The 26,912-nt window shown below is 43.2% G+C and overlaps 1 protein-coding gene across 1 annotated transcript in view; it reads left to right on the forward strand.

Annotated features, from left to right (window-relative positions):
* Positions 1 to 211: 211 nt before the first annotated feature.
* The window catches only part of KLHL2 (kelch like family member 2), a 99,991-nt gene continuing 73,290 nt past the window's right edge, over positions 212 to 26,912 (forward strand). The window contains exons 1-2 of the mRNA XM_065405012.1: positions 212 to 274; positions 4,230 to 4,351. Of these exons, the coding sequence (XP_065261084.1) occupies positions 265 to 274; positions 4,230 to 4,351 (132 nt within the window). The 5' untranslated portion in view covers positions 212 to 264. The remainder of the gene's footprint in view (positions 275 to 4,229; positions 4,352 to 26,912) is intronic.

Here is a 26,912-nt window from a genome sequence, read left to right on the forward strand (position 1 = left end):
TACAGCTGTGTGTTTTTTGAAACCGAGTCAAAAATTTTGTTTTTATCAATGTTGTTTTTGTTGGGGAAAAAGTCATGTTTTTACTATAAGGTAGATGTTATGTGCTTTTCTACTATGGTTTTTCTTATGTAAAACTACTCTTCCTTTGATATTTTGTTTTCAAACAGTCAAAACTTGTTGTGTGATGTGACGATAGTAGCTGAAGACATGGAAATTGCAGCTCATAGAGTCGTACTAGCCGCTTGCAGCCCTTACTTCCATGCCATGTTTACAGGTACTAAATATTTTTAACACTTGTTACCTTTAACTATCATCAGACTATGCTGAAGTGCACAGGCAAAAAAGTTTTGTTTTGCTATGCTTTATTTATATAGTAATAAGACATTACAATTATAGGAACCTTGTATATTTTATATGTTAGTTTGTTCTAACTTTGAAGGGAACTGTCAACTTGAAATCCAGTGTCTTTGTATAAAGGGAGTTAAAAGTAGGTTTGGGTGATTCTCTTTCTTCTAAGTCCTCCTGACAATGCTTGGTATTTGTCTATCTTGTTTTATTTATTTTATTTTTCTCTTCCTTTTTCTTTGTGAAAGATGCACACAAACAGGGGAAACAGTAGAAAATGACCATGTAAATTGCTGTCACATGTTCAAAGTAAAGGAGAAAGAGATTCTTTAACCTTTTCAGTAGTAATAATCCTGTGTAACAGTAGGTTAAATCACTTTTTTCTGGACTTTAAGTAGATGATGTCCCTTTAACATCTCTTCTTTTCCCTAAGTAAATTCCTCAGTTCTATAGTGTTGTAAGCTGTTAGACATGAACGCTTTCAGTGGCTTTGGCAGCTGGAGTGCATATTTTGGTAGTCTTTGGATAATTGAGTGACAGAGATGCTGTGCATTGTTGTCATAACTTTTCTGTGCAGGCTGGATTCTGCCTCTTCTCACTCCACGCTAATAAGTTGCTGTTATGTTGTTACAGCAGGCATGTTAGAGGGTTTGTAGGTCTAAAGTAGGTTTAGATCCTTAATGTCTCCCAGTGGATTTTGAATGTTGAGGATTTACTTCTTCACTGGTTGTAAATTTGAAACCCTCTCATGGAAGATGCTGTCAAAATGAAAATTATTATTAAATGTGTATTTGATAATTTTATTTTAAAATTGCTTGGCTATTTCCTCCCACCCTGTGGTATACTCTGGTCCTTAATGTTTCCTTATTTTTTTCTTGATGACATGGGACATCAGAAATTATCACTGTGATATGCATTTTACAACTTCAGTTACATTACTGATATGGGGCATGCAGGTAAAGAGTAAAAATAAAATTTTGACAACTAAGTTTCAAATTAGGATCAGAAGTTCTAGTTGAATATACAACTGTGTATTGGGAAACAGGGATCACTTTACTGAGATTAAACTGTAAATTTAGGATAGACTTGATTTGTTTATGATATGGAATTGACTGAAATCTGTTCACATTTTCTTTCTGCTAGGACTGACTTGTCTTCCGTTCTGTGCTTTCTTTTCTTCTCTCCTTCACCCCACATTTTTGGCTGAATACCCATGTAGTGCAGCATAGAAATGACATTTAAATAATTCTCCAATTATTAATTCTTAAGTGTTCAGTTGTGGTTGATACACAGATTACCAGTGAAAACAACGAGGTGTCCTTGTGGCACTTTAGAGACTAACAAATTTATTTGGGCATAAGCTTTTGTGGGCTAAAACGCACTTCATCAGATGCATGGAGTGGAACACACAGTAGGGAGGTATAAATACACAGCATATGGAAAGATGGGAGTTGCCTTACCAAGTGGGGGGTCAGTGCTAACGAGCCAATTCAGTTTAAGTTGGAAGTAGGCAATTCTCAACAGTTGACAAGGAATGGAAATCACTTTTGTCGTGTTAATGAGGCCAATGTAAACAAGGTGGCCCATTTCAAACAGTTGACAAGAAAGTGTGAGTATTTAGCAAAGGGAAATTATTTTTTGTAAAAACAACGAGGAGTACCTGTGGCACCTTAGAGACTAACAAATTGATTTAGTCTCTGTAGTGACCCTCTATTCCCAGTCTCTATTCAGGCCTAATTTGATGGTGTCCAATTTGCAAATTAATTCCAGTTCTGCAGTTTCTTGTTGGAGTCTGTTTTTGACGTTTTTTTGTTGAAGAACTGCCACTTTTAAATCTGTTATTGAGTGACCAGGGAGATTGAAGTGTTCTACTGGTTTTTGAATGTTATAATTCCTGATGTCAGATTTGTGTCCATTTATTCTTTTGCGTAGAGACTGTCCGGTTTGGCCAATGTACATTGCAGAGGGGCGTTGCTGGCACATGATGGCATATATCACATTGATAGATGTGCAGGTGAACGAGCCCCTGATGGTGTGGCTGATGTGGTTAGGTCCTATGATGGTGTCCCTTGAATAGATATGTGGACAGAGTTGGCACTGGGGTTTGTAGCAGGGTTTGGTTCCTGGGTTAGTGTTTTTGTTGTGTGGTGTGTAGTTGTTGGTGAGTATTTGGGTCAGGTTTGGGAGGCTGTCTGTAAGCAAGGGCTGGCCTGTCTCCCAAGGTCTGTGAGAGTGAGGGATCGTTCCTTCAGGATAAGTTGTAGATCCTTGATGATGCGCTGGAGAGGTTTTAGTTGGGGGCTGTAGGTGACGGCTAGTGGCGTTCTGTTACTTTCTTTGTTGGGCCTGTCTTGTAGTAAGTGACTTCTGGGTACCCTTCTGGCTCTGATTACCAGTGAGCATTGATATTTTTATCAGATTAAAAAAAATCATCCTAGTTTTCTGTTCAACTCAAATGAAAGCAACTTTTTCTATTATGCTTTTTTCCATCTGGTTGATAATGCAGAAATGCAAGCCCATTAAGTTAGCTGTATTTTAAATGCTGAGTGTTAATTATGTCACACATTCAAAATATCTCTATGTAAACAGACTAACTATTTATTCAGTGAATCGGTGTGGTGGGAGTTTTAAACCCAACACCCAGTGTTGCTTTAAGGATTGGCAGACTGTGTGCTACAGGTGCAATTGCTTCCTTCCAATAAGAATCAACCACACTGCCTATGCTATGTGGCCATTCTCCACTGACAATGTCCTAAATTTAATCTTTAATTCCTATTTATGTTACACTTCTAATAACCCACATTTCTACCTGTTGACCTGAAAGTTTCACTCACTTAACTGGTTACAACCAAATGGAAAAATGGAGGCATTTTCTCCATTCTTTCTCCATCCAGAGTTATAATTGTAAATGCTAACATTTTGAAAGATATTAAACCTCATACTTCAGGGTTTACATCAATCTCTAACTACTAGGGATTGGGAGGAGATATAATGTGGAGGACAGATTATCCCACTTTTCATAACGTGAGGTTGCATGCACCATCCTCTCAAACATCTGGCACTGGCTACAATCAGAGACACGATACTGGGCTAGATGGACCACAGGTCTGATTCAGTCTGGCATTTCCTGTGTTTCCTCTAGATCAGCGGTTCTCAACCATTTTCTTTCTGAGCCACCCCCCCATATGCTATATAAACTCCATGGCCCACCTGTGCCACAACAACTGTTTTTCTGCATATAAAAGCCAGGGCCGCCATTAGGGGGTAGCAAGTAGGGCAGTTGCCCAGGGCCATTCGCCACAGGGGGCCCTGCAAAGCTAAGTTGCTCAGGATTCAGCTTCAGCCCTGAGTGGCAGGGCTCGGAGCCCCAGAGCTTTCAGCACCATGCGGTGGGGCTTCGGCTTTCTGCCCTGAGCCCCAGCAAGTCTAATGCTGGCCCTGCTTGGTGGCCCTCCTGAAACCTGCTCATGGCCACGTAGGGGGCCCCGGACCCCTGGTTGAAACCACTGCTCTAGAGCCTAAATTCTGACAGAGGAACTCAAGAGAAGAGGCAGGAATGGAGAAGCTTCGCCCTTCCTAGCCCTGGTCTGTCGTCCCCCATCCAAAGATAGAACCTAATGAGTTGCAGAAGCAAGGAGCCCTGATAAAGAGACTGTCAGATTCTATGGTGATAGGAGCCACATAAGTACTTTAGATAGTCTTTTAGTAACTTCAGATAATCTGGGTTACTCTACCTTTAGGCTATGCGTGGCCGCTCTTTATCGCTGGGAGAGAGTTCTTCCAGCGACAAAATTAAAACCATCCCCAACAAAGGACAGTAGCTTCATTGACAGTAGTGCAGCTCCCGGTGTCTAAATTAATCAGACTACAAAATTGTATTGCAGGTGAAATGAGTGAGAGTCGAGCAAAGAGAGTTCGAATAAAGGAAGTAGATGGCTGGACGCTGAGAATGCTTATTGATTATGTTTACACTGCTGAAATTCAGGTTACAGAAGAAAATGTACAGGTAAGAGAGTAAGAACTTCTCCTAATAATTGTGGTGTTTCTGTGGTGTCTGACATTTTTGCTCTTGCAAAATGAGGTGATTTTTTTCTTATACTTGCAAAGATAATAGGATTTACTGCTAGAATCTTAACCTTAAGAAAGAGAAAAATATTAGAAAGAAATTGTGTGATCACAGAATTCTCCTTTTTTCGTAAGTGCAAAATCAGGCTCCCCAAGACATTGATTACCTACATTCAAATCCTCAGTACTGCATGTGCTGCAAAGAAAACACCAGTCACTAGTTTGTAGTTTCTCACAAATGATAGATTGACAGTAATCTTGCTGTCTAGTAGAGAAATTATCAGCAAGCCCTTAAATAAACAAAGGGATTTTTGTACTAAAATCATGTAACTTTTCTAGTGAAAGTCAAGCGTGTGTGTGTGTGTGTGTTCGTTCTGAAATGTGGCTGTTCCCTGCTTGAGAAAAGCCCCATTGCTGCAAAGTGAAGACCTCTATTCACAGTATAGCTACACCAGATATAAGATCCTCTGCACTACTAATTTGCTTCTACGCTGATGTGGAAAAATTCCCCACCTTTGTGATGGAAGGGTAGTTCATGCTCCCAAGGCTAGTAATCACACATCCTGTACTCTGGGCCTAATCCAAAGATCACTGAAGTCAATGGAAAGACTTCAGTGGGCTTTGAAGCATACCATTAGTGCAGTAAACTGGGTATCCCCCACACTCATCAGTTTGCTGCTAGTGTTCTACCTGCAAGGCTACCTTGGAGTTTTCACTCTGATAGTGCTAGTTTGCACGGAGTTTTTGTCTTAAAACAAACAACAAAAATAAACCTTCCCCCTTTAAATTAAAGTTTAGTTTATTGAACATTTCCTTTACGTTAGTCCACTAAGTCACCTACTACCACTTGGACCAAGCTCCTAAGTTCTCACTTTGTCAGTGGCCTACTAAGTCTGGCTTTTTTTTCAGCTAAAGGATGGACTCTTGCTAGTTAGCTCTATATTTATATCAATCAGTATTTAGCTCAAGGACTTTGCCCATCCCACTCACTCAATCAGCTGATCTTACCTATGACTCATACATGGCAGACACACTTCAAAGAGATTAGAAATGTCGCAATGAAAGAGTCTAATCAACAATGAAAAATAGATAAAAAATTTAGTTTTTATCCCTCCCACTATAATATTTTCTTACTATGTATCATCAGATTCAGCCCTTCCCTCTTCTTTGCTTCTGCTGCTTTAAGATCTGAAGTAGCTATTCTGGAGAGTTAATGCTGGTTGCTTGATAAGAGGTGCTGTTTGGTAAGCTGTATTTAGGTCTCCAGTTGCTCTTGTTACCCTCTGCCTTTGTTTCTCCACTCCCCCTTTTTCTTGCTCTGAGCATTAGATCACTAGCCATTCACACACAGTAAACCCTGAGGGGAAAAAAATTGTGCGTTGTTATATTCACCACATACTTGCGCTTCAGTCTTTCAGCCAGAAATGAACAGTTTACTGCTGGGCATTGGACTGAGATTATCAGCTCTTTCCTGGCCACAGAATAGCCATCAGTTGGAGTCACTACTGGTTTTAGCCAGTTTGAATCAGTGACCTGGAAGTGATAGGCTTCATATTGCATTTTACAAATCAAAATAAATGTTCTATTACCAGCCCTTGCAGCAATCTAGGCCACGTGTGTTCCCATTCTGAAATGGTAACTTCACATCTTACTAACTACACCTCTACCCCGATATAATGTGACCCGATATAACACAAATTCGGATATAACACGGTAAAGCAGCGTTCCGGGGGGGCGAGGCTGCACGCTCTGGCAGATCAAAGCAAGTTTGATATAACGCGGTTTCACCTATAACGCAGTACGATTTTTATGGCTCCTGAGGACAGCGTTATGTCGGGGTAGAGGTGTAGTTCTCTTTGGATATTATTGGCTTGTGGTATTACTGTCTGAGGGCTTTGTCAGCCACATAATAAGTCTTTGATGATTCTGTGCTGTATCCTGCCAAAGTAGCAATGGTACAGATCTCTTAATCTTGTTGTGGAGAGCTCTTGCACTATCAAAAATGACAGAGGTTTCGTTAATACTCTTCTCACGTGTTCATGGCAGCTCCTTTTTGCCCATTCAGGAAAAGTTTGATTCCTCAGGGGCAAAACTTCTCCATATATACCTTGATGACTACTTGTGCAGGGGACTGGACTTGATGACTTCTCAAGATCCCTTCCAACCCTGTGTTTCTATATCTTTCTAACCTTCAGTACATAACATTAGGATGGATGGCCAAACTTCAATTAAAAATGAAGTTCTTCTTGTAAGGGCTTTTGTTTAGAGTTTTCTTTCTGACTCTGCAAGCAGCCTTGTGTGTTGGATGCTAGTTCTGTCTGAGAGGACATATTTTAGTCTGATGTTGACCGTGTTGGCTTCCTCTTGTGTTTATGGGCATGAGAAGTAAAATTTCTGTATCCTAGTAGTAGTATGAGGGATGTTAAAGGCCAGATATCCACAGGTTTAATGCTTCTGAGTCTGATGCAGCTTTCATTTTCACAGCTCCAGATTACCTGGCTGTTTGAAGATGAATCTAATGATGTTGGGGTTGGTAATTTATATAATGTGACCTGGTGAGTGATCTTACCGTTTGTAGTTACTTGTATATTGAAAAGACAGTCTAGCTTTGATTCGGACTAGATTTACTGAAATAAGAGTTGCACTTTTGAATGTCATCACATGCATTTGTGTCATGGAACTGGCTATAAATGGAAATATATTTCTCTGTCACCCTCATGTTTATTTTAGCTAAAAATCTATTTTATTTGCCTTCTGCTAATACGCACATTAAGTGCTGTCCAAATATACCATGTGCAGTTCCTGCCCCAGAGATTTAAAAGCTAAGATGAAAAAAGGCTACCCTGAATCTTTTGGAAGGATAATCCAGTGGTTAGATCCCTAACCTAGACAGTGGGAGATACGGTATTCAATTCCTGCTCTGTTGCAGACATCTGTGTGACCTTGGGGCAGTCTTAGTCATTCTGTGCCTCAGTTCCCCACCTGTAAAATGGGGCAAATAGCACAGAGGTCTTGTGAGGGTAAACACCTTGATGATTGTGAGATGCTCATGTATCATGGTCATGGGGGTTGTAAAATACCTAAGATATAATATAATAGATCCTGTTATACTGTGTCCGTAGACTGATTTACTGAACACCTGAGAGGCTCCCACATACAGGTAGCTCCTTATAATATTTACATGTAATACATTTAATAGGACTGGAAGTGCTATGGTCAGTATATTCAGATCACGTTAGGAAACTTACTCTACTAAATCAGCAAATCTATTAAATGAACAAATATTCAAAAAGCGTGTGGTTTTGCAGTTTCAGTGCAGAATAGCTATACACAACTGCACTAATGTGGCTATGCTATGCACATGTGCAAATAATTATAGATTAATACCTAATAGCGGAAGGACCATTCTATATATACTATTGTTATGCTAACTGACTGTCCTCACAGTCCATCTGTTAACAGGAAAATGAGTTTGAGCTTCTTCCTTGATTCGGTTTGGCAAGTAGAAAAAAGTTGAAATAGCCATGATTTGCCATTAGCTGTTACATGAACATGATGTATTTTCCATTTGAAACAAACGTACTGAGTTTTACTTGTTTTTGCAAATAGGTACAAAATACTACAATGGAGTTATTGTAGTGTAGTGTTCTTTTGGGCCTGGATAAACCGTGTGAGCTGGTATTAAGTCACTATTAAATTAGTTTTAACTAGCTATTCACATATTGTGCTAAGCTGCCTTGTTTACTTTGACTTAGAGATGGTCATGAGCAGGAGATCCCTTTATTAAAAATTCTGTATAAGAATTACTTGTGTTTTAGGCTTTGTTAAAGAGCATTTACCTGGTTTTTAGAAAAATCTTTTTTTTGTGAGAACGTGCTCCTTTAAAGGTCAGACTTGGCAATTAAGTGAACCAAAAAAGGATCAGTTTATTTTCCTGTAATGTGTGGAAACTGAACACCTGTAGGCTTGCATTGCTGGTGGATTGAAGAAACTAGTAAAACAGGTAGATTTTATACACTTGTTCATAGACTGTTTCCTGTATGCAAATGTGAGACTTCATTTGGCCTTCCAAAATTTCCTCTGGTAAACTCAGGGAATGTCTACACTTACCGGTAGATCGGCAGCGATTGTTGATTTAGAGCACGGGTGACCAACCTGAGCTTGAGAGAGAGCCAGAATTTACCAATGTACATTGCCAAAGAGCCACAGTAATACGTCAGCAGCCCCCCATCAGCTCCTCCACCCGCTCCCAGTGCCTCCCACTCACCGGCAGCCCCGCGGATCAGCACCTCCCCCTCCCTCCCTGCACTTCCCAATCAGCTGTTTTGTGGCATGCAGGAGGTTCTGGGGAGTTGGGGGGGGGGAAGGGGGAGGAGTGAGGGCATGGCAGGCTGAGGGGAGGGGGCGGGAAGGGGTGGAGTGGAGGCAGGGCCTGTGGCAGAGCCTGGGGTTGAGCACTGAGCACCCCCCAGCACATTGGAAAGTTGGCACCTGTAGCTCCAGCCCCAGAGTCAGTGCCTATACAAGGAGCCGCATATTAACTTTGGAAGAGCAGCATGCGGCTCCGGAGCCACAGGTTGGCCACCCCTGATTTAGTGGGTCTGGTGAAGACACGCTAAATTGATGGGAGAGCACTCTCCACCTCCCCGAGAAGCGTAAGGGAAGTCAACGGGAGATGCTGTCCCATCGACACAGCGCAGTGTAGCCACCGCAGTAAGTGGATCTAACTACGTCAACTTCAGTTATGTTATTCACGTAACTGAATTTGCGTAACTTAGATCGATTTACTGCGCTAGTGTAGACCAATCCTCAGATAGTAAGTTAAAGGTAAAAGATGGCTCTTGCTTAGGTTTTTCTTAGTCCCTTATTTTAACATCAGTGGTAGATCTTATTTAAAGTTAAAATGTTATTTGACAAATTCAAGAGTGAAACAGAAACAAGAAATGAATCATGATTCTAAGAAATGGTAGGAGGGAAAACAGCACAGAGAAGATAATAGATTTCAAGAAGGCAGACTTGAGCAAACTCGGGGAGTAGGTAGGTAAGATCCCAAGGGGAGCAAGTTTAAGGGGATAAATATAACAAACAATGCAAGCATGTAGGGACAAAATTAGAAAGACCAAGGCACAAAATGCGATTAAACTATCTAGAGACGAAAAGGGTAACAAGAAAACATTCTACAAATACACCTCTACCCCGATCTAACGCGACCCGATATAACACGAATTCGTATATAACGCAGTAAAGCAGCGCTCCGGGTGGGCGGGACTGTGCACTCCGGCAGATCAAAGCAAGTTCAATATAACGCGGTTTCACCTATAACGCGGTACGATTTTTTGGCTCCCGAGGACAGGTGTACATTAGAGGCGAGAGGAAGACCAAGAACATGGTAGGCCCATTACTCAATGAGAGGAGAAAAACAATAACAGAAAAGGCAGAAGTGCTGAACGACTTTTTTGTTTCAGTTTGCTACTAACCTTTTTGGTGAAATCGGACATCTAACATAGTGAACACAAGTGAAAAGGAGGTAGGATCAGAGGCTAAAATATGGAAAGAACAAGTTAAAAATTACTTAGGTTCATAGAATCATAGAATATCAGGGTTGGAAGGGACCTCAGGAGGTCATCTAATCCAACCCCCTGCTCAAAGCAGGACCAATTCCCAACTAAATCATACCAGTCAGGGCTTTGTCAAGCCTGACCTTAAAAACCTCTAGGGAAGAGGTTTCCACCACCTCCCTAGGTAACCTATTCCAGTGTTTCACCACCCTCCTAGTGAAAAAGTTGTTCCTAATATCCAACCTAAACCTCCCCCACTGCAACTTGAGACCATTGCTCCTTGTTCTGTCATCTGGTACCACTGAGAACAGTCTAGATCCATCCTCTTTGGAACCCCCTTTCAGGTAGTTGAAAGCAGCTATCAAATCCCCCCCCCCCATTCTTCTCTTCTGCAGACTAAACAATCCCAGTTCCCTCAGCCTCTCCTCATAAGTCATGTGTTCCAGCCCCCTAATCATTTTGTTGCCCTCCGCTGGACTCTTTCCAATTTTTCCACATCCTTCTTGTAGTGTGGGGCCCAAAACTGGATACAGTACTCCAGATGAGGCCTCACCAATGTCGAATAGAGGGGAATAATCACGTCCCTCGATCTGCTGGCAATGCCCCTACTTATACAGCCCAAAATGCCGTTAGCCTTCTTGGCAACAAGGGCACACTGTTGACTCATATCCAGCTTCTCATCCACTGTAACCCCTAGGTCCTTTTCTGCAGAACTGCTGCTTAGCCATTCGGTCCCTAGTCTGTAGCAGTGCAAGTTAGATGTCTTCAAGTCGCCAGGGCCTTTTGAAATACATTCCAGAATACTCAAGGAGCTGACTGAGGAGCTATCTGAGCCATTAGTAGGGCTGTAAATTAATTGCAGTTTTAATCGCACTGTTAATAGAATACCAGTTAGAAATTTATTAAATATTTTCAGTGGTTTTCTTCATTTTCATATATATTGTATTCTGTGTTGTAATTGAAATCAAAGTGTATATTATTTTTTATTACAAATATTCAGTGGTGAGCTGGAGCCGGTTCCCACCGGTTCGCAGGAACCGGTTGTTAAATTTAGAAGCCCTTTTAGAACCGGTTGTCCCGGGACAACCGGTTCTAAAAGGGCTTTTAAATTTAACAAAAGCTCCCTGCCCTGCCCCCGGCCCCAGCTCACCTCACTCCTCCTCCTCCCCTGATGCTCCCCCCTGGCTTCTCCCCCCGCCCCCCGCTTCCCGCGAATCAGCTGTTCCCGGGAAGCAGCGGCTTCCTGCAGGTGAGCTGGGGCGGGGGGCGCGAGGCGGGCTCCAGGCGCCGCCCGGCTACGGCCCAGCCCCAACCCCAGGGCCCGGCCTTGGCCTTGGCCCAGCTCCCGGCGGCACGGCTCCGGCCCGGGTCCTGGCCCCGACTCCGGCCGTGCGGCGTGGCTCTGGGCTGGGCCCAATCCTGGGACCCGGCCTCGGCCCCGGCCCAGCTCCGGGCAGCGCGGCTCCGGCCCGGCCCGGCCCCGGCGGGGGTAAGCAGCATGGTAAGAGGCCGGGACCGGGGGGGGTTGGATAAGGCGGGGACAGGGAGCGGGGGGGGGGGGGGTTGGATGGGGCAGAGGTTCTTGGGGGGCGGTCAGGGGTTGTGGAAGGGGGGGGGTTGGGTAGGCGCCGCGTGGGAGTTCCGGGGGTCCGTCGGGGTGGTGGTGGATGGGTCGGGGCAGTCAGGGGACAGGGAGCAGGGCGAGTTGGGTAGGGGGTGAGGTCCTGGGGGGCAGTTAAGGTTGGGGGTCTCGGGAAGGAGTGGTCAGGGGACAAAGAGCGGGGGGGGTTATGGGTTACGGTTTCTGAGGGGGGCAGTCTGGGGTAGGACATGGATGGGGGTCGGATTGGGGGGGGTGTACTCACCGGGCGGTTCCTTACCGGGTCTTCGGCGGCGGGTCCTTCACCCACCAGAGCCGTGCCGCTGAAGACCCGGTAGGGAACCGGTTCCTAAGATTTTGGCAGCTCATCACTGCAAACATTTGCACTGTAAACATGATAAACAAAAGAAATAGTATTTTTCAATTCACCTCATACAAGTACTGTAGTGCAATCTTGTCGTAAAAGTGCAACTTACAAATGTGAAACTTTAGAGCCTACAAGTTCACTCAGTCCTACTTCTTGTTCAGCCAATCGCTAAGACAAACAAGTTTGTTTACATTTATAGGAGATAATGCTGCCCTCTTCTTATTTACAGTCTCACCAGAAAGTGAGAACAGGCATTTGCATGGCACTTTTGCAGCCGGTATTGCAAGGTATTTACGTGCCAGATATGCTAAACATTCGTATGCCCCTTCATGCTTCGGCCACCATTCCAGAGAACATGCCTCAATGCTGATGACGCTCGTTTAAAAAAATAATGCGTTAATTAAATTTGTGACTGAACTCCTTGGGAGAGAATTGTATGTCCCCTGCTCTGTTTTACCTGCATTCTGCCATATATTTCATATTATAGCAGTCTCAGATGATGACCCAGCAAATGTTGTTCATTTTAAGAACACCGTCACTGCAGTTTTGACAAAACACAGAGAAGATACCAATGTGAGCTTTCTAAAGATAGCTACAACACTTGACCCAAGGTTTAAGAATCTGAAGTGCCTTTCAAAATCTCAGAGGGTGTGGAGCATGCTTTCAGAAGTCTTAGAAAAGCAACACTCTGATGTGTAAACTACAGAACCTGAACCACCAAAAAAGAAAATCAACCTTGTGCCGGTGGCATCTGACTCAGATGATGAAAATGAACATGTGTTGGTCTGCACAGCTTTGGATTGTTATCAAGCCGAACCCGTCATCAGCATGGATGCATGTTCCCTAGAATGGTGGTTGAAGCATGAAGGGACATATGAATCTTTAGCGCATCTGGCACGTAAATATCTTGAGACGCTGGCTACAACAATGCCATGCGAACGCCTGTTCTCACTTTCAGGTGAGGATGTAAACAAGAAGTGGGCAGCATTTATCTCCTGCAAATGTAAACAAACTTTTTTGTCTGTGCGATTGGCTGAACAAAAAGTAAGATTGAGTGGACTTGCAGGTTCTAAAATTTTACATTTTTTTAATTTTTGTATGCAGTTCTTTTTTGTACATAATTCTACAAGTTCAACTTTCATGATAAAGAGATTGCAGCACTTGTATTAGGTGAATTGAAAAATGCTATTTCTTTTGTTTTTACAGTGCAAATACTTGTAATCAAAAATAAATATAAAGTGAGCACTGTACACTTTGTATTCTGTGTTGTAATTGAAATGAATATATATTTGAAAATGTAGAAAACATCCAAAAAGATTTAAATAAATGGTATTCTATTATTGTTTAACAGCACGATTAATCGCAATTTTTTTTTTTAAATCGCTTGACAGCCCTCGTCAACACTAACAAAAAAAGCAAACATCTTTCTGGGATGTATTAGTGGGAGTGTTGTAAGTAAGACACAAGAAGCAATTCTTCTGCTCTACTCTGTGCTGAGAAGGCCTCAGCTGGAGTATATGTTGGCCAGAGAGTACAAGAGCTGGTAGTCATAGGACAAAGATTGTGAGGAAGACCTAGGAAAAAGGCTGTTCAAGATGCTGAAGGATGATATGAAGAAAATTGGTGTCAACTTAGAATATGCGCTTGACAAGAATGCTTAGAGAAAAACAGAGCCACTAGTACCAATTGATGGGACAAGGCAAAGAAGCCAATTGTGTAAGCGGGAGAGACATAGAAAGAAATCAAGAACACAACTTTCACGGTGCTTAGAATGAGTCGCTCTTTTGTTGTGCATCTCCTAATAGCCGTCACTATGTATCAGGTTATTCTAGCACTTCTGTCATAACCAGCTTTTCCCCCCACATGTTCAACTTTCTGAATGTTCTTTTTTAATATCAGGAAATTAAATATCAAACTGTTAATGAAGTATTAAGGTTACGTGTTTTAAGACAGGGAATACAAAAGTTAAATGTTCTCAAAGAAATTAACTTTCTCACATCCAACTTTTCAATTCCCAAATTATTAAATATGTACCTAAATACTTAGTGTGATGTGGGAGAGTTAGTTACTATAAGAAGCTTATGAGTAACTAACTCACCCACACTGTAGCATATGCATTTAGGTACATATTTAGTCAGGCTTGTACCTAATGGACTCTTGAGCACGGATGAATCGGGAAAGGAGCTCAGGGAGGTGGTCTTGGACACAGCCAGGGACTACTCCTAGGGTTTTTTTTCTTTCCTTATCTGCCACTTTGTAGGAAGGGGCTGTAGGATAAGTGATATATGGACACACACAGTCAGACCAATTGGCAAACATGCTGTACTGCTTTATGAACAATTTGCAAGCAGCAGACACAATGCTAGAAGAAAGAACGAGGAGTACTTGTGGCACCTTCGAGACTAACACATTTATTTGAGCATAAGCTTTTGTGGGCTAAAACCCACTTCATCAGATGCATAGAGTGGAAAATACAGTAGGAAAATATATATACACAGAGGACATGGAAAAAAATGGGTGTTGCCATACTAACTATAATGAGAGAAGAGAATATGCTAGAAGAGAGAATCGCAAATTGTTGAGTGATCACAAAGATGTATTCCTGTTTTGTGATCATTGGAAGATACTGTAGGGTACAGCCTGCACAAATCACACAACTGAGACTTTGTAACTTTGTCATACATGAACGATAATTTAAATAATGTGAACAAGCACATGTATACATAAGAAGTATAGCTTTGCCTTTTGCTTTGTAACTCTCGCCCCTCATCCTTCCATCTGCCTCAGAGTAGGATCCTGTCCTCTCTTGATTGCCTCAAGTACCAGGTTTGCTGTGTAACCATGACACCAAAACCCACTACATGGACACTACACAACATTCCATCATCATCAACTTCATCAAGATGACCTCTAAGTGGAGCTGAATTATCTGTACTCTCCAAGGGACTGAACTTCTCCGCCACTAGAGAACCTGATCCTATACTAATGTGGAGAACTAAAAACTCTTTTGCCAACTCTGCCTCAAATAATTATTTCACAATAGAGATGACAACACCACCCACTTTCCCACTGACAGGCATAAGAAAAAAGAATCATGTCACTGGATACCCCACAGCAGGTGAAACCATGTACTTGATCTTATACTAACTGCTTAAGGAAAAATTGATTATGAAATCTTTAACAAACATCACATCCATCACAATTTCTCCACTGCTGAGAGAACAGCTATACAGTCCCTGAAATCCAGCCACCAGATAGTGATCAAACCAGCAGACAAAGGGGGCACCATCAGTCCTCAACCATGATAACTACATCAGTGAAGCCAACCGACAACTATCTGACACAACCTACTATAGAGAATTCAAAGAAGATCCCACACCACAATTCATCCAATGATTTCAAGATATCAAATCCTTCCCCAAACAACTCCAAAAGAATCTCTACTACATTATCCCTCACGAACCCACCCCCGGGACCTTTTAAATGCTTCCCAAGATACACCAACAAGGGAACCCAAGCAGACCCATCATATCTGGCCACAGCACTTAAGGAATATCAGGACTCATAGAAATCCTATTCAAACCACTCACCGCACACAGAGCCAGTTTCCTCCAGGACACAACTGACTTATGTCGGAAACTCTGCAACATTAACAATTTCCTTCAGAACACCATCAGTGCCATCATGGATATCGCCTCCCTATATACCAACATACCTCACAATGATAGAATCGCTGCCTGCCTCAAATAACTACAAGACAATGGACAACACTCAGGGATAGTGACCCCAAACACATTGCCAAACTCATCCATTTCATCCTCACCCATAACAATTTTACATTCAACAAACACTTTGTCCAAGCCATAGGAACAGCCAGGGATGCTAGAATGGCTTCCCAATACCTCAGCCTCTTCATGGGCCATGTTAAGGAAGAATTTTTGGAAAAATGTATATCAGGTAATTTGGTTCTGTGATGCATCAATTATATTTTTATCCTTTGGACAGAGGACCTAAACTGTCTTATAGATTTCCACTAGAATGTCAACCACCACTGCTCATCCATCAAACTTTGTTGAGAACACTCCCATACATCAGAATCAGCTTCAACAATGCAACCCTACAGACAACTATGTACAAAAAAACCCACGGATCACCACACTTACCGCCACAGATCCCAAACATATCAAGAATTCTTATCTACAGCCAGGCACTAGGGTACCACAGAATATGCTCTGAGGAGGAAGTCCAGGATCAACACCTTAATACACTTAAAACCAACCTTCACAACAGAGAAGTAGATTTCATCATGGAACGGGCCACCCAAATGCCCGGAGAGAATCTGCTTCAGTAAAGGAAAACTAGATACCATATTGGAACCCATACGGGATATCATCAGACAGTTGCAACCCATATTTGATTGGGACCACATCCTGAAGGAAATATTTCACAAACCTCCACTTCTGGCCTTCAAACAACCCACCAACCTATCCAAGCTCATCATCAGAAGCAAGCTCCCCACAGACCAGGACTCACCAACTCAAATGACACCACACCCTGCTATAACAACAGATGCAAAACCTGTAGATGCATCTCCACTGCTAAGATAATCAATACCCCCCTCTCTCCCGCACACATACCTTTAAAAATCTATGGGTCCTGTCAGTGCCTATCACAATAGGTGGAGTGCCTCATCCAGTGCATCAAATGCCCCAACAACAGCTACTTGGGTGAAACTAGGCAATCACTATGTTTTTGAATGAACTCACACGGAAAAATGATAAATGAGAAAAACACCCTATCACCTGTGGGAAACACTTTTTTCACAAAACAAGGAGGGAGACTCTCCTGTGCTTTCAGTGCTCCCAGTGCTGAGCCCAAGAAGCATAGATGAGAAAGAAGAAGCTGCCCAAGACTATCGGCTGGTCTACACTACCACTCATGTCAATATAACTTACATTGTTCAGGGGTGTGAAAAAGCCACCCCCCGAGTGATGCAAGTTGCAGTGACCTAAGCGCTGTCTACACTGGTGCTATGTCGGCGGGAGACACTCGTGGAGGTGGAGTAATTATGCCGACGGGAGAGCTCTCGCATCAGTGCAGCTGTGCCAATGTAGTGCTTGTAGTGTAAACTAGCCCTGTGTCTATGCTACAGTGGCACAGCTTTGGTGCTGCAGCTGAGCCACTGTAGCTTAGATGCTTCCTACATGTATGGAAGGGGTTTTCCTGTTGATGTAGGTAATCCACCTCTCTGGGGCAGTAGCTAGGTTGATGGAAGAATTCTTCTGTCAGTCTAGCTGTGTCGACAGTGGGGGTTAGGTTGGCCTAAGTTTTAGGTATAGACCAGGCCTAAGGGAGTGAGGAACAGAAGGGCTGGGGGATGCAGTCTTAGGGGGAATAGAAGGGAGAACAAGGATACACTGGGAGGCAAAAGGAGCAGAGAGGAATTGAAGCAGGGTTGGCAAGGTCAGAAAGGGGTTAGAATTGGGGAGAAAGGGGCCACATGGGTCTATAATCAGTCACTGTAACATGTTCCATTCAGAACCTGACCTAGAAGTCAGGATTCCTGAGTCTCAACATTCCTTTACTATCAGCAAATAGCTATGACACTGACTGGCAAAATGTGTGCTTCATCTCCCTCTAGCAGCTTGTCCACATAGAGCAGACGTGGGCAAACTACGGCCCGCGGGCCACATCCGGCCTGCGGGACCATCCTGCCTCTCCCCCTCCTTTCCCCCGACTGGGGAGCCTAGTCCCCTCTCCCTCCATCCCCACAGCCACGCTGCTCCCGCTGGGCAGCGCTCTGGTCCGCCGCTCCCGCTGGGCAGCTTGGGGAGCACAGCTGGCTCTGGCCCGGTGTCGCGGCTGCGAGCTCCTGCTGGTAAGGGGGCAGGGAGTGGGGGGATTGGGTAAGGGAGAGGAGGGTCCTGGGGGGCAGTCAGGGAGGAGGGGGTGGTTGGATGGGGCGGAGGTTCTGGGGGAGGGCGGTCAGGGGATGGGGAACAGGGAGGGTTGGGAGTGGGAGTTCCGGGGGGCCTGTCAGGGGGCAGGGAGCAGGCGGGGTTGGATAAGGGGGTGGGATACTGGGGAGCAGTTAGGGGCGGGGGACCCCGGGAGGGGGTGGTCAGGGGACGAAGAGCAGAGGGCAGTTGGATAGGGGGTGGGAATCCCGGGGGGGCTGTCAGGGGGCGTGGATAGGGGTCGGGGGACCCGGGAGGGGGTGGTCAGGAGACAAGGAGCGGGGGGTTGGATGGGTTGGGGGTTCTGAGGGGGGCAGTCAGGGGGCGGGAAGTGGGAGAGGGCAGATAGGAGGCGAGGGCCAGGCTGTTTGAGGAGGCACAGCCCTCCCTACCCAGCCCTCCATACAGTTGCGCAACCCCAATGTGGCCCTCAGGCCAAAAAGTTTGCCCACCCCTGACATAGAGGATGACTAACTACTGCTGCTGTCAGTTACTTTGTTAGCTCAAGGGACAGAGGTCTAAGTTGTGAATCTGAAAGTTGTAAACCTCCTGATGAACCATGTCATGTGGGAGTCAGTGTGGTGTCACACGATAGAATTTCTGGGTTTTTTTTAGTTTGCTATTTGAAAAAAAAACTTAAGAAATAACATGCAAAAAACTGTATTAAAAGAACACTAAGGTTCAAACATTAAAAATGTAGATGCCTGAATTAATGGTTGCCTGTGTAACCTTAATTTGGCCCTTTTGTGTGTATGCATTAAATACACAATCATAAACTGTATTTCCCACAGGATTCTTGTCTCACTGAGTTCATAGGATGGATGAAGATCACTGAAAGGGTAGCAGTTCAATATAACTTTTCAGCCTCATTGTAGCGGGGTGGCTACCCCGCTCCTGCCTGAGGGGTTTAAAACAGCCCTGGCAGAGGGCTGGGGCAAAGGGAAAAGCTACTGGGCTGATTGGGGAAGTAGCCACAGCTGGGCCACACCCCACTCAGGCCCCAGCTGGCCCTGCCTGTATAAGGAGGCTCGGAGCCAGGAGCCCAAGGAGTCTCTCTCTGCCTTCAGAGAGAGAAGGGCCTGGTTGCAGGGAGCTAGACAGGGTACCTGAGTGGAGCAGGGCTGGGGAAAGGCTGAGGAGCTGGGGAGCTCCAGCCTGGATAGCCCCAGGCTGCAGCCTGGTAATAGGCCAAGGGGTACTGGGGGTTGCAGAGGGCAGCCCAGGGCTAGGCCAAGGCAGCAGGTCCAAACCCAACCTTGGCGATGATGAGTGGCCTATACTGCAGTCTGCCCCAGAGAATGGGGGCTAGATGGTGACTGGCAGTGGCCTTATCCTGAGGTGAGGTGGGGTTAGTGGGTGGGGGTTCTCCTGGGAGGGGAGACCTAGCGTGTGTGTGGGTATTGCCAGGGGGCAGCACCCAGAGCAAGGGGCACCGGGGTCCTGGGAGGGACACGGGGGCCAGTGCAGAGAACAAGGCGGATCACCAGCCTGCAGAGGGCGCTCCAGAGGCTGGTGAGCTAATTCCCTGGACGACCAGCAGGAGGCGCCGCAGGGGTGAGTCCGGACCTCCTCTTACACTCATCATTCATTGTGTAGCCACATGCCTTATTTATCAGATACCATCCAAATCCCACACTGACTACAGGTAACTTCCTTGTGTGCGCTCGGAACAATAGTGTTGAAATGCTTCACAAACTTTAACAAATGTATCTTCACAACACATCTGTGAGGTGCTAAGCACTAGGATTTTATGCACTAGGATCAGAGGCACAGATTAAGACAGAAATTGTCAAGTATCCATGAATTTTAGGCATGCGCCTTGAGATAGTGTCGCAGTGCTTAACATTTCTATAGCATTTCATGGATTCAGAGCACAGTAGTTCTCTTGAGACCTGGTCAAAACTTGGAATTTCTGTTCTGCAGGAAATTCTGACATTTTGTAAATTTTTCATTCTGAACCACAAGAAGTCAAAATTCACAATTTACCGTGAAACGGAATTTCCCCGAAAATTAATTTGAGGTCAACTGAAACATTTCACTTTGATTTTGACTTTGATTTTACATTTTTTTATTTTAATTGGTAACTGGTTTTGAAATTGGTGTTCTAATTGGTAATTGGTTTAGTAATAATAGGTATTGATTTGGTAATTAGTTTTGTTTGCTTGGTTGGTATACTAACTGGTCATTTGTAATTGTCCTTATTGTTATAATATAAAAAATAAAATGAAAAAATTACAATCTGGTGCATGATTTTTCCCAGTGCTAAGTTTGTGCATCTATGAAAGTGAAAGATTAGGCATGTGCGTGTATATCTCATAGCACTTGGTCTGAATGTTTTGTCATCTGCTCCTTCATTGATAACTAGTAAAGATTGTTTCTATAAATAGGTGGTGCAGTGTCAAGAGGATGCTGACCAAGTCCCCATTACAGGACCAATCAATTATAGTTAGGCAGCTCATTGAAGACAAAGGGTATTCGGGTATAAGGGAAGGCATAATTTGGCCTTGACAAAATCTCTGGTAGTGATGCAGAAGGAAACATCCTCAATTAACTTTCATGTCCCAGGTTGAGTTTGCAGAAGTGGTGATTTAAAAAAAAAAAAAAAAAAGAAAAAGAAATCTTCCATTTGTTTGTAAACTGACCACAGTTGCTCAGTGAGAAGCAATAAACATGGAAATAAACAATGCCAGTTCTAGTTACTTTTCAAAGTAACACATTCACCATGCAGGGCTGCCCAGAGGGGGGGGGGCAAGTGGGGCAATTTGCCCCAGGCTCTGGGCCCCACAGGGGCCCCCACGAGAATATAGTATTCTATAGTATTGCAACTATTTTTATGGAAGGGGCCCCTGAAATTGCTTTGCCCTGGGCCCCCTGAATTCTCTGGGCGGCCCTGTCACCATGTTCTTTCTCATTCTCTGGAATTGGGTTTATGCTGTACACTTGATATGTCCTTAAATCAGTGATTACATTTTTTCTTTTGGAAAAGTTGATTTACACCCCGGGGAATCATGTGCATATACTACCACAGTGTTTTGTATAATGGGATATCTATCAGAGAACTACTCTCACAGCGTTTTTGGTCACAGATTGGAATCCAAACGGTTTTTAATATGACTGCAGCAGTTCCTACAGTTGTTCACTTTTCCTGGTGAGTTTCTCTAACCCATGAAGGATTTCAAAGATAACTTGCCATTAGGTAAAGTGATTACTGCAGGTGCAGAATGTATCAATTCACATTTTTCAGAAAGCACTGCTTGGAGTGCAAGAACTTAGTTGCTCTATTTAAAAAAAAGTTGGCAAATGACAATGAAGCAATTTTAATGTTTTATGTGTACATTGATTTATGTGTACAAATTCTTTCATAAATAGCAATGATGAAGATATAAGGATCTTTTGTGCTAAAATATGTTAATTTTTACTTCCTGTGATTTAGGTTTGACTTGCCAAAAAACTCTCAGCTAAATATCTGGTACAGCATGTAATATTTTTAATGAACTGTTTGGCCAAATGTTCACTAAACCATACAGAATGTTTCAAGCTGTTACACTCTTATTTATCTGCACTGATAGGGAGTTCTAACACACAAATAACATTCTGCTTTAAGCTTAGCAGTCTGGACAGTTTTGACTGGTGACATTGGTGAATCAGTCAGCTTTACATTTTAAGTTTACATAACTTCAGATATTTGAATTACCAAAATTGGCCAATGTCTTAGCACCTATGACAGTGATCTTGCACAAATTTCCCTGTGCATTTCACCATGATCTAGCGTAAACGGAATCTGCTAGTGGTTTGGCAGATGTTAAGACTTGCTAAATGTTATGCATGTTGCATGACACTCACATCTGCCTTGTCATACCTGCCCACATATCAGGTAAAATATTCTGCATAATGACTCTCTTACCCCCCCCCCATCACTAAAATTAAAAATCTTTAGCCTAGGTGTAAAGGGCTTGGGAGCTAGGAGACATGAGTTTTGATCTCCCATATGCCATTGACGGCTGTTAATATTTATGAGCCATTCCAAATGCTTATATACTGGCCAAGCCCTCATTTCTATCTTGGGAGGCAGGCATTCACTTATTTGCCAAATAAGGTAACAGAGGCTGCACAAGATCACACCAGACAGTGCCGGGAATAAAACATGGGTTTCTGATGTGATAGACCCAAGTTTTAACACTTAGCCACTCTTCCTCTCAGAATAAAGGTGCCAAATCTGTGTTCTTGGTATTCTGTTGGTAACCACTGCTCTGATGACTAGACCCCACTCTGGTCCCAGACCCAAAAATAGAACCCAGGAATCCTGCTGTGATGCAAAACATTCCATTGCTATCTCTCAAATGGTTACCCATTGGCAAAGTGTGTATAGTATATCCATTAGGGGTTGAGCCACATAGAAGATAAAACAGCTTACTTCTCTTATCTTTTGTTCCTTTAACTCAAGTGGAAGAGGTCTGTGATGTCTATTTGAAGGTCCTGGGTTCAAACCCTGTTGAAAATCCATGTGAGGGGAAGAAAAGGTTTGTGATCATGTAACTAAAAACTATCATCATGCATATGCAGAAGGGAGTCAAATTAAGGTTGCATAGGTAACCTCAGTTCTGACATTTTCTAACTTAAGAGCTTGACTTAGCAACCTTAAACAGTCCTTTATCATAATTATTTGTATGTAAAATATATGTCTGCGACCCCTTAAGTTGGGGTTGAATGCTTCAGGGCCTTACCAGTGAGCTACAAAGTCTTTAACATTGAGGCCACCAATTTTGAATGCAGCCTAGCTATGAAGGGATTAAAAGATATTCCCATTTAATGAATATTTGATGACCCCTATATGAGATAAGTTTGGGGGTTCAGTTCCAGCATTCTTAGACCAAATTAATCGTTACATTTTGGACTATTTGGTAGAGGTCAAGCACTGAATGGGCCATGAGGACTGAACTATCCCTCTTGCCTGCAGATGAAGTCTGTCCTCCCTGTTATCAGGGCTGAAGCATGCTGACAGAACAATGTTCCCTGCTGCCATCCTGAGATAAACAGGGGATTTCATTCACCACAGATGTCAGTCAAATGCCTTTTACCAGCATAAAATCCAAACAACTTTTAAAGATAAAATTTGTTAGATGCAAATAGCTCAAATTTGCATGCAGTGTCATACATAGAGCTGCACAAAACTTGTCAGCTATGGATGCTCATAGAGAATTAGGCTGAGACCATTTAACTCTTTCACCTGTGAAACTGAACTTGGGGCCTGCAGAGCTGAAAGGCTAATGTGTGATCCCAGTATGGCCATTTTTTTCTTCATCTAATTTGAAAGAAAATATCACTAAAATGTCTTAGCACATTAGGCTATTTTAAATTAAGCTTAATAGTATTCTACTTAGGAAGTCTCTTAAGTGTCAAGCCCTATTGGTGGTTGGTGTCTTGTTTCTCTTTCCCCACCCCTTCCCCAGTTATCTTCAGAAAGTCATTTAAGTTAAAATATTTTTAAAATATCCTTATCTGTCGGTAATGACAGTTTAATGATTGAAACTGACTTAAAAAAATCTCACTTATCTCAGATGGTGCTCTTTACTCTTTGCGTCTCATTCAGCTTGAACAATGATGACTGCTCGCTGTCACTATCTCGTTCTTTTACTCTAATACTATTACAGTGCTGTAATATTTGGGTTCTTGACACTGCAGAGAACTATTTACATTCATGCGGTCTTCTCTGACCCTTAAAATTTTATTAAAAGGTTTTAATTTAACCCTAAGCCTCTTCCCCCCCCCCTCCCCAAAATCTAAATGTTGGTTCTGAACTCCCTGACAGTCTCTTTTTAAACAGCTTGATTGTGTGCTTGGAGAGAGTTGCACTGTATTTTGCTATTGTACATATTTTATATGTTATACTTCCAGCAATCATCTGGGTACTTCTTGCGACGTAGGTCTTGGTATTTTTGACGACAGCTTTGAGAATTTATATGGTGTGAAGGCATAACTTAATATGCCACATAGCTGGAGGAGAAACAGTGGCACACAATTCTAGAATTTATATGCATTTTAAGAAATGTCAGGCAACAGTAAATGATCTAAGTTTCCAGTGAACAAATCCTAGTGTATTGTGCATGGTATTCTACCCCTCACCTGTTATATATGGTTGCTTGCCAATAGGCAGATTTCCTTACAAATAGAAGCACAGTGAGTATCTTCTTTAAATGATCAAGGTTTATATCTTAATGTAACTACACTTTTGGAGGTTTGCAGCAAAATAAAATTTTGTTGAGGGTAATTGTTCTTACTGATTCGCTAACAATCGGTCAAGGAGCAGGTGGGAATAGTGGATGTATTTTTTAAAATGTATATGGAGTTGTACATATTCTGACTGCATCCTTCTCCAACCTGTACATTATTTTTGTCTAAAATTTTAAGTAGTCTGGGGCAGGAACTCTCTCTTTTTTTTTTTTTTTTTTTTTTTGGTGCCTGTTGACAGCACCTGATACATTGTAGGCACTGTTATATTAATTTAGATGAAATATGGGAGCCCAGAGAGTCAAAGGTGTTAACGTAATCCAGTCACTGTCCAACATTAAACAGTGTTTGGTATATAGAGACATCAGCCTGCTTAGTACCTTGGCAAAAATCATTACAAATTCTTTTAACCTTTTATAGAAGATACAGAAAAAGAAGGAAAAGCAGTTAAGAGTTTGATGTGTAAAGTATTAAATAAAGCTTTTGTTTTAACAACATCTCTTGTTCCTTTTTCCTTTAGCTGGAGAGAGGTTTTAGAAGGGAAAAAACCCTTGTTTGACTGTCTTAGATGATAGTGTAACTCCTCACTTAAAGTCGTCCTGGTTAATTTAACGTTGTTTCGTGTTATGTTGCTGATCAATTAGAGAACATGCTCGTTTAAAGTTGTGCAATGCTCCCTTATAATGTTGTTTGGCAGCCGCCTGCTTTGTCCACTGCTTGCAGGAAGAGCAGCCCGTTGCAGCTAGCTGGTGGGGGCTTGGAACCAGGGTGGACTGGCAGCCCCCCATTAGCTCCCTGCTCCCCTAAGTTCCCTGTGCAGCAGCCGCCCAGCAGGCTACCAATTGCCAGCAGTTCAGCTGTCCCTCCCCCCACTGCTATGTGCTGCTCCTGCCCTCTGCCTTGGAGCTGCTCCCGGGAGCCTCCTGCTTGCTGTGCAGGGAAGGGGGGTAGAGGGGGCTAATGTCAGGGTGTCCCCCTCCGCCCTACTCCTGCCCCCCCACTTACCCCTTCTCCATATAGGACACGGCTCAGGACAGAGAGCGCTTGCTGGCCGCAGCTGCTGTCTCAACTTCCTGATTTTTTTTTTTAAAGGCAATGTACTTAAGAGTGGGGTCAGCATACTTAAAGGGGCAATGTGCATCACACACACACACACTGTGTGTCTCTGTCTGCCATGCTGTCTCCTCTCCCTCCATTCATGCTGCCTTGTAGAGTTTGAGGCTACATTAACAACGATGTGTTAACCCTTGAGGGCTATGCCGAATGCTAGTTCATCATTTAGCAGTAAGGCATTCCCCAGGAAATATTCCACCCTCTAACTTCACCACCTCAACCAAGCTACACAATCATCATTGCTGTGTACAGTATTAAATTGTTTGTTTAAAACTTATAGTGTATGTGTGTGTATGTGTGTGTATGTGTGTGTGTGTGTGTGTGTGTGTATATATGTGTATATATATAGTTTTTTGTCTGGTGAAAAAAATTTCCCTGGAACCTAACCCCCTCCATTTACATTAATTCTTATGGGGAAATTGGATTTGCTTAACATCGTTTCGCTTAAAGTCGCTTTAAGCGAGGAGTTACTGTATAAATAATGGTAATAACCATCCTTTATGGGGAAAAGAGAAGAAGTTAGTTGAGGTGGGCTGCAGCTGTCATTGTGCTGCTATTGAAGTCCAGTCCCATTTCCTAGAAGGCAAAACAATACGAACCCACACATGGGGAAAGAAGAGAACAAAAAAGATAGAAAATGCAGTTTCTGTCTCTGGTGCTGACTCACAGTCTCGCTGCTAGAAAAACACAGGCACAGCACGTGGTCTTAACAGCCGTTCTGAGACATGGTAAACTTGTGCCAGCATTGGGCTGGTTAGGGCTTTACTTTTAGTTGCCTCTTTGCTCCTAGGCTTCCAGAATGTCATAAAATGTGCAGTCTTGGCTGGCTAAACCAGACTTTTGTTAAACAGAAGGCAGAAGGAGAGAGATAAGGGGGGGGGGAGGAAGAGAAGGTGTGGGGGGAGAAAAGGACACAAGGGAGTGGGATTTACAAAGACTGACGTGCCAGGTGATGGTTGGGATTCAGTTGGAGTCAGTGGAGGTGGTGGTGTCATCTGGGTCCCTCTCTTGGTCCAGTGTGGTTAGGACATCTCTGAGGGTCACAAAGAGGAAAGCACAGTGGTGTCGCACTGGATCACAGGGTTCCACGGGATAGCTGGGTTGGAAGCCATGATGGAGATGCTCACTCCTTCCCCTTCATTCAGTTAGGAAATGATGGCGATATAGCCAATTCTCTCATTACTTTTTCCACCAATTAGGCCTAATTTCCAACACAGCAGTTTTGGTTCATTAATTTCCAGTCCCACACTTCTCCTATTTACCAGGCATGGTCTTAATAGTTCTTGAGTTATAGCAATAGGACTTTTAGTTTGGACTAACTCAGTCTTTCTGACTCCCTTGTGCACCTTTTCTCATCAACATTTGTTACAGGTTATTGTGACACTTTATGAACTTTTATCTAATTTCTCAGAGTTAGGTTCAGAACTTTGGTAAATATATAGGCCCACTTATTACAGCAGTGCAAGTAGACTACAAATAATTAATACTGTCACTCTCCTTTTTGGTGTGGTGATGAATGCCAATGCAGAAAATAAACCCCAGCTGGCTGATGGGAAGGGATTTACTTGAGTGAGTAAAACTATTACCCTTTTTACTTTTGCTTCGCCAGTGACATGTAACAGGATAAAATAATCTTAAAAATATGCATTTGACATGAGGAAAGCTAACATGCTCTCTGA

The sequence above is a fragment of the Emys orbicularis genome, chromosome 5 (assembly GCF_028017835.1).
Source record: "Emys orbicularis isolate rEmyOrb1 chromosome 5, rEmyOrb1.hap1, whole genome shotgun sequence".
Lineage (NCBI taxonomy): Eukaryota > Metazoa > Chordata > Testudines > Emydidae > Emys > Emys orbicularis.